Raw genomic sequence first — 12276 nt, 5'->3', positions numbered from 1 at the left:
TGCTGTGGACCGTGAAGTGATCACCTGACCTATGAACAGAGCTTTTCCCACAGTCTGGTAGAGAGCTGCACCTGCATGCGCGTGCATCGCTGGCCCAGTTCCCCAAGCTTCGGACACGCCCACCGCCAAGCGTCAACGCACGTGTAAGCTCCTTTAGTGAAAAGATGCGGCGGGAAGCTAAATGATGTTTGGCTGTACCTGTCGGTAGGACCTCACGGCTCCTGGATAATATTTGTTCTTCTGCCGCTTCAGACTCAGCTTCTGCTCGGTGTCCTTTCATCTTGGATTAAGTAAGTATTTTACAAACAATGTTGAAAAATCACTTGCTGTTTTATCTGCAGTTCAAAGGTCTCCCCTATTTATCAAACCGTTGTCACTTTGTGCTTTTTCCATTGATTGGAGTCTTACGCCTCAAACAAAGCGGTTAAAACGATTAAATAAGTTATCCTTATGCATTTTATGTCTTAAATTACAGGTCAGTTTTATAATGTACTGTGATGCTGTTTAAAGAAAGAAGCCCACTAAGGATTTAACCGAGGTGTTGTTTGTTCAAGGCTGGTCTGCTCCTAATTAGACACTGGGGACACAGGTGTATTCAGGTGGGAGAACTGGAATACTCTGGTACAAGTCAAAGTCCTGCATTCAAAGTGTTACTCAAGTAAAAGTATTGGCATGAAATATACTTACAGTACCAAAAGTATACTCTATGCCGATTGTCCCATTTCAGAATAATATCATGTTTTGAATATAATTATTTATATCAAAGCTGGTAAAGGTGCAGCTAGTTTGAGTTACTTTGTATACCTCAGGGTAGCTTGTGGATTTACTCGAGGTAAAGTCTGATCTAAGTGTTGATTTCACATCAATAATCCAAATCTGCAAAGTAACTAAAGGTATTAAATAAATGTGGTGAAAACAGTAAACACGTTGTCTCTGAATTGTAGTGGAGTAGAAGTACAAAGTAGCATACAATGGAAATACTCAAGTGTTCGGGCTCCCTTTCTGCCAGACCTTTAAACAAACTGCACACATCGGTAGCGAAGGCATGTCATTTTATTGAAAAAGTGTTCGAAGCTTTATTTATCCTCTCACATCAGCTCACTTAAATAATAATAATAATGAATTACTAATTGATACCCTGGGGAAATTGTGTTGCTTTACAATTACTTAATTTAAGAATGAATATAGTACATTTATTTGTTGTACTTTAAGTTCATTTTGATGCTAATACTTTTACTTGTAACAGAGTATTCCTACACTCTGGTACTTCTACTTTTACTTAATTACAAGATCTGAGTACTTCTCCCACCTCTGCATATAAATATAGACTTATTGGAAATAGTAATGCAAAAAATATGTACATTGTACTACAATCTGGGAATATACAATTAGTATAACATTGTCAATAATTAATTCTGGAAATAGTTTAAATATACAATTAAATGCCAGTTATTGCACAGTTAAGGCAGTCTTGCAACCAATGCAATCCCAAATAATTGGATCAATCTTTTTAGGCATGTTACTTGATTATGGAGGTTTTTTAAAATTATTTTCTCAGCATTTAAAATGGAGGTAAGTCAAGGGTAATGGACTCTAAAACATTCTCTTAACAATTGTTATAATTTGCCAACAGTGATTTATTCATTATATCAGATCTTTAAAGGTGGGGTATGTCATTTATTTCAGAAACACTTTTTGTTATATTCCATGGAATGCTCTTAACATCCCGATAGCAAAGAATATATTAAATGCTTTGACAACAAATCCATAAAAAGATGTCCTCTGTGGAAACCGTAGCGCTGTAAAAAGACCAATCATCTGAGCCGGCCCGGCTAAAATAACTGGATGGCCTACCTGCCTGCCAGCCTTCAAACTGCACAAACTTATCTCGTGCCCTCATTGGTCATGTGCGAGTTCGTGTGTGTTGGAGGAGGGGCTCTGTAAGGAAGTGGCAGATTTTTTCCGGTTGTGTTTTTTCAAATTCTAGCGATCTCGAGCTGGTTTCTCCAAAATTACATACCCCACCTTTAAGTGTGATGTTTACCAATTGGAACATCCAGAAGTAATTTCCTTAATACCATACTTATTGAAGTTACTTGTGAATTTCTACTGAGGCTGTAATCTTTGATGTGTACATTAACATTATGTTGTTGTCTGGTGTGTTCTGTTGGCAGGTGGCGCCTGCTGTGTAACCTGAACACAATAACACCCCAAGCCCGGAAACATCTCCCTTGAAAGATGATCCAATTCTAGGAACAAAACACCATTAAGCTTTGTTTACTCACGTCAATGAGACGCATTCAAACCTTCAGTGCTATGGTCCTCCTCGTCTCTTTATTTCTGATCTTTTTCTACTCGACGCTAAACCTGGAGACGACCTACAGTCGCATGGCTGGACCAGAGGAACTCCTCACGCATCCCGGCCTCCATGTCCATGAAAGGGATGTGAAAACACAACACTCCAACACACCTCAACCAAATGCCTATAATGTATCCATCTGTAAAGACTTCAGAAAAAGCGTCCCTCAGAACGCAGCGTACTGGAACCGCCTGCTGTGGTCAGCCCTGAGGAATCTGGACAAGCGAGAAACCCTCCTCAGCCATGACCTCGATTGGTCTCGCTGCAGGGAGACAAATCAAGAGCTTCTGCAAACCAATGTGCATGACTTCACCTCCTACCCCGTCTTATTCCAGGACTTTTTGCAGGCCATGAACTGCAGGACACCCCCTGTCCTTCTCAATCAACCCAACAAGTGCCCCTCTGGTGAGGGCAACCAGACCTTCCTGCTTTTTGCTATTAAATCGAATCTGGGAAACTTTGAGCAGAGGCAGGCGGTGCGGGAGACCTGGGGGCGAGAGGGGAAGCTCAAGGGTGGACCGAGGGTGCGCACTGTGTTTCTGCTGGGCAGCTCCCCTCTGGATGACCCTGACCTCAGCCAACTGCTGTCGTTTGAAGCAAGGCACTTTGGGGACGTTGTGCAGTGGGACTTCCATGAATCCCTCTTGAACCTGACGCTCAAATTGAACCTGCTTTTCCAATGGACACTAAAATACTGTCCTAATGCCTCCTTCGTCTTCAGCGGGGATGACGATGTATTCGTCAACACGCCAAGGTTAATCGGCTACATGCAGTCACTGGAGCCGTCCAAGGCCTCTCGGTTGTATGTTGGACATGTTATAAGCACAGCAAATCCCCTCAGGGACCCCAGAAGCAAATACTACATTCCTCTGAGCTTCTATGGCGGCCCATACCCTGCTTACGCTGGCGGAGGCGGTTTTCTTATCTCTGGAGCATTGATGAGACCCCTACATTCAGTTTCACGCATCATCCCTTTTTTCCCCATCGACGACGTCTACGCTGGGATGTGCTTTAAAGCTTTGGGGGTTTCTCCAGAGGCAAACGAGCGCTTTCAGACATTCGACATCAAGGAGCAGGATCGCGAGAATCTGTGTGTTCATAAAGATCTGTTTCTCATTCACCAGCGCTCCCCACAGCAGATAAAGAAGCTGTGGAAGGGCATTCACAGCCCGTTGTTGACTTGTTGAACAGGAATGATGAGCAACAGGAAAATAGGCCCAAAGAGAGGAAACATTGACTGTAGCGACAGTTTGGAGTCACGGCTGATCTGCTTCCAGCATCCCTTCAAGATTTTTCACTGCCAATTCAAAATGAACACTTTCTAATTGTGTCTTTAACTAAATGTCCCTATTGTGCCATTGAAGTTAAATAAAACAAATCAAAGACTTTTGAAAGTTCCTTAGTTTATTTTGCGCATAACACCAAACATGAGTTTACAGTTCTAGGATTTAGTATATCAATCAATCAATCAATGTTTATTTATATAGCCCAATATCACAAATGTTACATTTGTCTCAGTGGTCTTCACAGTGTGTACAGAATATCAGTATGACAATACGACACCCTCTGTCCTTAGACCCTCACATCGCACAAGGAAAAACTTCCAAAGAAAACCCAGTTTAAAGGGAAAAATGGGAGAAACCTCAGGGAGAGCAACAGAGGAGGGATCCCTCTCCCAGGACGGACAGACGTGCAATAGATGCCGTGTGTAAATTGAAAAGATAATACATTTGCAACATAGGTAGTCCAAATGTTTGGAAATGCATGTGTATAGTGTATAGTATAGTGTGTAACAGCATTCAAACCCATCTAAAACTTGGGTGTCACAAAAGAAAACAACACATAGGAATTGTTTAACACAAGTTAGTCAAGTCACCACAATAATACAGAAGAAAACATGGTAAATACATTGATCACTGGAAAAAACTGTAACAGGGGTTAAACTTTATTGCTCGATTTGAATGTTTTTTAGCATTCAAACTGCACCAGGTGTTTTTGCTGCACTTTTATTTATTTAAATAGTACATAGGTGACCGAAGAATAACTGAAACAAAAGTGTGATTAGCATTTGTCGAAGAGCTTTACTACCGGCAGTAAATCTATTAACTTAAGGCACCAAACCCAGAGGCATGAAGTACAATTTAGTTTTAAAACACAATCTTTTTCCTTATTTGTGCAGATAGAAATTACACCTCAAATCTATAATTTCATGAATACAGTAGAAGGTGTGCATTGGTTTATCCCAGTCCTCACCCACTCAACAATATATCACACCATCCTTACTGTGAAATTGGTTCTTTATCAAACAGCTCAATGGGGTAGTGCTCTTTGTACTGCTTCATGTGCCTCCACATGGCATCTCTCTGCTTGTTCAGATTGGGCGTCATCTCCTGGTACACGTCGGTGAACATCAGCTCAATGTTCGGCTTCAGGCGTTTCTCGGCCCTCTCGAAGGCCTCCATCACCGTCTTGCGGGACTGCTTCCTCCAGCTCTTCTCGTCGTCCTCGCTCCACCAGTTTCTGGCCGTCATGTAATGCCTCAGCCTGGAGATGGGATGGTCCTGCTTGTCCCAGTAGTTCACCTCGTCCACAGAGCGGTAAGCTGAGCTGTCGTCGCTGGTGCTGTGGTGGCCGATTCTGAGGGGGCAAACAAGATTATATTATATAATTATAGTTCAGCTTTTATTGGCATTTAATGGGTGTGTATGTTTTATATATTGAAGCCCTACAGAAAAAATGTAAGGTTTTAAAATGTTTCTCTTTATACATATTTAAACACTGGTTTATAGAACATTACTTTTCATTATGTTTTGGTATTGTGGAAATTAATGAAACTCAAATATAATATAATCAGTAAGCTAAAGATTAAGAAATCATGGCAGAAAGTTACTGCTGTAATGCAGAAAAAACCAACAACCTGTTTTTAAATATTATATCTACACCGATTGTCAATGTATTTCCATAACTGCAATTTTGTTTTCCCTATTCTATAAAGTCATGTATTTGGTTGGGGTGAGGATTCAACAGGTTACTGTGTTTCCTTGTTTTGTCTCAATTTGAAAAATAAATAATGTCTTTGAACAGTTGTAAAGATATGTCTACTTGCCTATGATTCCTCAACTTCTGTAAGTTTGTATTCACTGGCAGCTCAACACATTGTGCTGTGTGTTAACAGGTATTAGAGGGTAAAAAAACTGCATATGTGAAATGCACTTTATAAAGCCTTTTGTGGCTCCAGAGGGAGCTAAGAAGTATGTTTTCCAAACATCTGTAACCTCATTTCTCCTTCAAGCTAGCATAAGGCTACAGAAATTGTCACTGAACACACCCAAAACTCCAATCAAACGGCAGTAGTGTATTGTGGGTAATGCAGGCACCGGGTTATTTACATGGATAAAGAATGCATGGAATAAAGAGACAAATGTGATTTCTGTTTTTGTAAAAAAAAAAGAAAGAAGCCAACTTAAATACATATATATTTTAGAAATATTGTACATCTTTTGTAAAAATTTGTAAATTCAGCATTACCTACATATTAAAGTAGCAAAAATAAAACATTTCTAATAACCACATGACAAACCTCAAAATCATAACTCAGTCAGAATCATGAGCTGTCGGCTTAAGTCACTTCATGAGACAGTCTAGAAATACAGAGTGGTTTCAGATAGTTCCAACAATAACTAACCTGTAGGTCATTGCCTCGATGAGGAAGGGCTGGTTCTCAGCCACAGCCCTACGGCGTGCCTCTTTTGTAGCATTGTACACAGCAAACACATCGTTACCATCGACACGGATGGAAAGCATGCCATAACCCGGACCACGGGCAGCTGGACAAACAGAAAGAATAAAACGTATTTACATGAGAGGCCCCCAGTAATTCCAATCGGATGACTCAGTTAACCACATCAAGGCTTCGTACCGATGCCATCTCCCCTGTACTGCTCGTTGGTGGGGGTAGAGATTGCGTAGCCGTTGTTGCGACAGAAGAATATTATTGGGCACTCTAGGGTGGCGGAGAAATTGAAGCCTGCATGTGCGTCCCCTTCGCTGGCCGCTCCCTCACCAAAATAACAGATGACAGCACGGTTCATGTTTTCCCTCTTTAGAGCGTATGCAGCTCCGGCCGCTGAAACGGAAACGTCCAGCATTAATAAACATTTACAGGTGTATGTATGCACTAACAGATAAGAGAGGTTGAACAAGTGTAGAGAGCTCACCCTGTGGAATCTGAGTGGCCAGAGGAGAGGAGATGGTGACGAAGTTCAGGTCTTTAGAGCCGTAGTGGACAGGCATCTGACGGCCCTTGCCAAGGTCATCAACATTGGCATAGCACTGAGCCATGAACATATCCAGAGGGAAACCACGGTACATCAGCACTCCTGCAGGGCAGAAAAGGAGTTATAACACTGTTACTCGCAAGACCAGGAAAACACATAACTTTAGTATTACTAGCATAAGAACATGCAAAAGGTGAATTCAGGTAGGTTGATTGCTATGATCTCTCTCAAATCTTTTAAAAAAGTTAACCTTTATCTTAAAAATACTATTATATATCTTTTTTAAATGATGTCTGATTCTTACCAGCTTCTCTGTATTGACCAAAGACTATGTCCTCTGGGTCAAGTGCAGCAGCACTACCAATATGTGTCCCCTCCTCTCCATAGTTGGTCATGTAGAAAGAAATCCTACCCTGTAAGAGAATTTAAATCAACAAAAATGTCTTCCGCTGTTCCATGAGGAAATGTAAGAGGAAACACTTACCTGTCTCTGGGACTCATAAAGAATGCGGTCCATCGTGTTCAGCAGAGTCATCTTCTGATAAAAGTTCAGAACTTGCTCTTTGGAGAGCTGAGTTGGGAAGAAGTACACAAAGAACCAACAGTTAACGAAGTGGAGGTCACAGTGCCATTTTTATTAACCAGGATTGCAGGCAGGCTGACTGTACCTGAGGGTCTTGAGAGGGGTCGATGATGTTGCCCTGCCTGTCCATCACCCGGTACACTGGGATCCCGGAGATGACATTGGGCTGGATGAACTCAAGATGATCCACAAACTCTGCTGAGGCCCCAGGGAACTGTGGTTTTTCCAGTGATGAGTCAAAGGGCTGCTGTCGTTGCACGGCCTGAAAGCAAGCCATATTTATTAAAAAACATCACTAAGTATGTGGCAAAGCAAGGCCCTCTTTAAAATAGAAACCACAAAAGGGGATTTATATTTATCTTAATAATGTCATCCAGCTGGAAAAAGGAGCTGCTTTGTTGTCACTTCAGAGGAAACTGACTTTGTGCATGATGTGAAGATGATGCAAAGTGACTTCATTGTAAATAGCTAAATGTCCTGTTTTAATCTAGTATAGTAGTGGTACCCAGGTTTGATTTGAATACTTAAGTAACTGTTGACAAGATAAAATGTTTTTGTTAATAAATCAGATCGTCAGAAATCAAAAATTAAAAAGTTATTGACATGCGTATGGGCATAGAGAGAGCAGATTCAGCACACTTAAGACCAGCAAATGTTTTTTTTGTATTCCATGGGAGCTGACAATACCAGTTGTAATAACATATTTCTACTTCCAGTTGATCTTGATGACGGAAGCTCTCTCCGCACTCCCCTTTGCTCCACCAATAAGAATGCAGCTAGCCCAAGCTATCCAGCTAGGTATCTGGCTAGCAGCTTTAAAGTCACAACAACAAACAACATCCCAGTCAAGCTGCGGATTACATTTTAACCCAGATAAATGCGGACACCCTTTAGTTTGACCTTGTAAGACTGCGTTGAAGACACAGTAACGTTATATAACACTGCGTATAATTAACGCACTGTTAGTTCCTGCAAGGTTGTCAGCTAAACTAAAGTAAGCTGCCACACAACGTCTCGCGATAACTGAAGAAGTCACGCTGGTTGTACGTTTGGTGAATCCTTGATGCATTCCCCAACTCTAGTCAACAGCTCAAATCCTAACCCAAACATAACAACTTCCAGACGTTTTACTTACATTTAGATATTTCGTGGGTGATATGTTAACTTAGCATCGTCTGTTTGACCTTTTTAGCTAAAATGAGATCCCTTCTTCCGACAATCCTGTGGTTGCTAAAGCGACCTTTCCTGTTATTAAGCTAACGCCCGCTCCCTTACACGACAATAAAGCATTGTTGTGTATACTTACACCGACTCTGAAGGCTCTGTGTTGAAGCAGACGGGATGCCTTCAGTCCTGCCGTCCGACGAGCAGCATGAACATAGACTCCATACAGTTTGTTCATACTCTTCACAGCCGCCATTAGTCCACAGCTGTTAGCTTGTGCGCTAGTTTTTCAGGAATGCTAAACTCTACAGTAAATATATGAGAGCAGTGCAACAAAACTAGACAGGTTTGACCCCTTTTTAGTCTGCTGCGCTGCTATTCACATCCACGACCACACTAGCCAGGTCAAATTGTTACACGGTCGTTTCGAGTCAACCTTGACTTCCGGTCTCACCTTCAAATTAAAAGTTAACGGGACCAAAAAAAACAACACCAAAATGCTTTTAACAGGGGAACCGACTTTGGTGGAAAGGCACTCAGATAATTGAAACAACCAAAGTTTAGAAATACTCTGTACAAGTAAGATATTATTGAAGTAAAAGTACTTAATATAAGCATCAAAATATTATAAAAGCCCTAAATAAAAGTACTCATGCAGAATGACCCATTCAGTATTAATGTATATTGTGTTTTTTTATTATAATAAGTGATGTAGTCATATAAACACCACAAGGTTTTAGTGTAAGAAGTAACAAATATCTAAAGTTGTGAACAAAATGTAATGTAGTAATAATTTACTATAAAGAACATGATATGATAATACTCGAGAAAAGCACAATTATGTCAAAACTACTGCACTAGGTACAGTGCATCATTTATGTTCTTAGTTACATTCCACTCTTTTTCTTTGTAATGGTTAGTACTGAAAAGAGCTTAATTAATAAGCGTTTTTTTCTGGGTCATGCTTTGCCAGTATAGAGGCCTAATGTATAACCACATTGGCTTACATGCACACCAAATTAGTTGAAGTTGCCTTTACAGTTTTATCTCTGAGAAGGAAAGGCAGATATATTTTGGTGTTAATCCTACTTGTTTTATCAATGAATTGCTTGTTTCCTGAAGCAGTCAAACATGTTTGTTGAGGTATTTATACCTGATCATCTTTTCCGCATTACTTTGTCTGTTAAGAAGACAGCTCATCTTTGGACCTAACAGTCATGCATTCAAAAATGTTTTTAAAATACAAAATTGACAGTTCTCAGTCTGCAAAATGGCATATGATATATTTGAATTAGAATAATGTATGCATCAGTAATGAACTGATTATAGTACCAATAATTATACTACTCGTGAACAATGTTGCTAAACCAGCAACTGTATGTTACTTCGACACCCTATCATTTAAGATATATTGCAGTGAAAACTACTGATTACTTCATGAAGAGTATGAGCAACAGGTAATTGGCTATCACTATGGTTTAACGTGTTTGAGTCCATTTGAACATTTTAATTATTCTATTAAGTACTTACATTATTCCTGACAAATTTCTAATGCAAATATTGTCATTTACATAATTCCTTGGGGAGATACACTGATTTACAATCACAGCTTTATTTGTCTCATTGCTGTTGGGTGACTTTACGTCACTCCTGGTGAAAAAAATATAGTTGTCCTAATGTTTGATGACTTCATTCATCCCTCTTTATATTTATCACATAGTAGAGGTTTTCATGTCACTCAACAACTCAAGTCATAATAGCAGCTTGGGTTGAGGGAGCGAGGGCGGGTTGAACATGCTCCAATTGCTGCAATGTGATCAGAATAAAGAAAATACTAGCTGAGGTCTATCTTTGCACAACTTCAGCTCTGCCCTATGTACTTCACCTATAGTAGTGAGTTAACTTTATGCCATCCTACAGTTGTTGATTAAATGGATTATGGACAATTAAAAACCTCTGCAATGTCCTCAACAAAAAGAGGGATGACAATAAGCCCCCAATCAAAGCTGAGCTGCTTACATTTTCACACCAGGAATATAAGAAGAGCAGATATAGAAGACTGCAAATAAAGTCTGTGGGAATCAATTAAACCTTTGATCTCTGACTTCCTCTCCAGTAGCCCCTAAGTTCTGTAATAATACAATATGTGTGGTTGCATGAAAAGCCAGTTTACACACACATCACCATCACCTCTTTCATTGAAAGACCCAGCTTTTCTTTCTGGTGGTCATCTGATAATATCCACTGCAAGATATGAGTGCCCTGTAACAGTCATAACATTGCGGCTGACGGGCTGCTCTGTGATTTAGTGGTTCCGCAATAGTCATAGCCGGGAAGACCAACCCATTACACGTTTTTTTGTGAGACTGGGTTGGGAAGACTGATCTCAGGCCGATGCACGGATAATCTAAAAAACAAAACGAAAGACAGAAGTTGAGGAGGAGAAAAAACACTGGACCCGGGTTTTGATCCCATGGAGGGACAGAACCATAATCTGATGATTTATGGTGCGAAGTAACCACTGAGCTATAACCAGTGCAAGTATCAAGGATCACGATTATGATAGCTCGTCTTGTCTGCTTTGTAGGCTACTAAACACGGCTTGTATCGAAGAACCACTGTAATATGCTGCAACAGTGGTTTCATCCAAGTAGTGATACAAATGCCATATCAATCTCATTAGTATGCAGAAAAAGTGACAGGTCGCCCCGCCCCTTTTTGGCCGGAAGTCCCGCCTTATTTGACCGGAAGTCCCGCCTTTTTATTTTGAAAACCGGAAGTCCCGCCTCGTTCGACCGGATGTCCCGCCTCGTTCGACCGGATGTCCCGCCCCCGCTTCCGGCGGATGTCCCGCCCCCGCTTCCGGTTTACAAAATTAAATTAAAATTAAAAAAATGAGAAAAATAAAATGCCGTTGTTTTCAATCAATTAATATGTCTAGGATATATATATCCCGCCTCCTAACCACTTCCTGTGTGGTTAATCCTGTATATAGTATCGAATGTAACTTACAAATACTTGCAAAATAACATGAAATTAATCAAAAGTAAAGCATCTAAAAAAACATATATTTAAACCTCTCTGTTTTTGCAAACAGGACATGACAGGACATGAGGGGAGAGAACATATGGTGGAGGAGGGGGGAACACACACACACACACACACACACACACACACACACACACACACACACACACACACACTTTCCCCGCCCCTCTCCCTCTGTCTAAATAAAAAGCCAGCGTCACTCTTAAATATTTTTCAAGTCGAGAGAAAATGGCCAAGAGACGTCTTGATATGAATTTAATCAGCGAGACACCGGTGACAACTTACAGCCATCCGTTGGGTGCTCCAAATCAAAGTAAAGCATATAAAAAACAGATATTTTAAAAAGTCAGCCTTTTTGCTAAAGGATAAGGGAGGGGGGAAAACCCCAAACCCCCTATGGAGAAGCCATAAACCCCCTATGGAGACAAACATGTTGTAAACAGAGGGAGGTAGGTAATATACTTAAATATATAGAAAGTCAGTAGTTTTCAGCGTACGGTTAAATCTTTCTACCATACATGCCTTTATGTCAATGGCGGTTATATAATGTTGTATACCGTTTTTTCTTCAACAAGTTTTGAAAAACTTTATTAAAGAATTAGTTGTTCCGTTGGGTGCTCCAGTCCAGAAACGAATGCAGTTTGTATGCCGGGTTCAGACACCTACAGCCGAAGATATGCTTCAGTCTCCTCTGTCTTGAAGGCATTCTTAAGCACATAAATGTAACATTAGGCTATGCTTAAAATAACCAAACGATTATTACATTAACTAATTTGAACAGTAATTCACATCATCATCATCTCATAACAAAATAAGCTAAGGCAACTACTTGCATTCAGTGACTT

General features: G+C 40.5%; 2 protein-coding genes across 2 annotated transcripts; one reads left to right on the top strand and one right to left on the bottom strand.

Moving 5' to 3' along the window:
* Positions 1–66: 66 nt before the first annotated feature.
* Positions 67–3737, top strand: b3gnt2l (UDP-GlcNAc:betaGal beta-1,3-N-acetylglucosaminyltransferase 2, like). Its single transcript, XM_034097484.2, has 2 exons — positions 67–290; positions 2175–3737. Exon 2 carries the CDS (start codon positions 2290–2292, stop codon positions 3544–3546), a length of 1257 nt encoding a protein of 418 aa, XP_033953375.1. The 5' UTR covers positions 67–290; positions 2175–2289; the 3' UTR covers positions 3547–3737.
* An 8-nt stretch (positions 3738–3745) lies between these two features.
* bckdha (branched chain keto acid dehydrogenase E1 subunit alpha) lies at positions 3746–8824 on the bottom strand. Its single transcript, XM_034097752.2, has 8 exons — positions 8526–8824; positions 7305–7481; positions 7121–7207; positions 6941–7049; positions 6577–6738; positions 6279–6485; positions 6045–6186; positions 3746–4996 (listed from the first exon to the last, which is right to left on the bottom strand). Exons 1-8 carry the CDS (start codon positions 8637–8639, stop codon positions 4639–4641), a joined length of 1356 nt encoding a protein of 451 aa, XP_033953643.1. The 5' UTR covers positions 8640–8824; the 3' UTR covers positions 3746–4638.
* Positions 8825–12276: the final 3452 nt, after the last annotated feature.

The sequence above is a fragment of the Pseudochaenichthys georgianus genome, chromosome 13 (genome assembly GCF_902827115.2).
Source record: "Pseudochaenichthys georgianus chromosome 13, fPseGeo1.2, whole genome shotgun sequence".
Lineage (NCBI taxonomy): Eukaryota > Metazoa > Chordata > Actinopteri > Perciformes > Channichthyidae > Pseudochaenichthys > Pseudochaenichthys georgianus.
The sequence above is the reverse complement of the archived record's forward strand: the minus strand, read 5'-3'. Positions and strand labels throughout refer to the sequence as shown.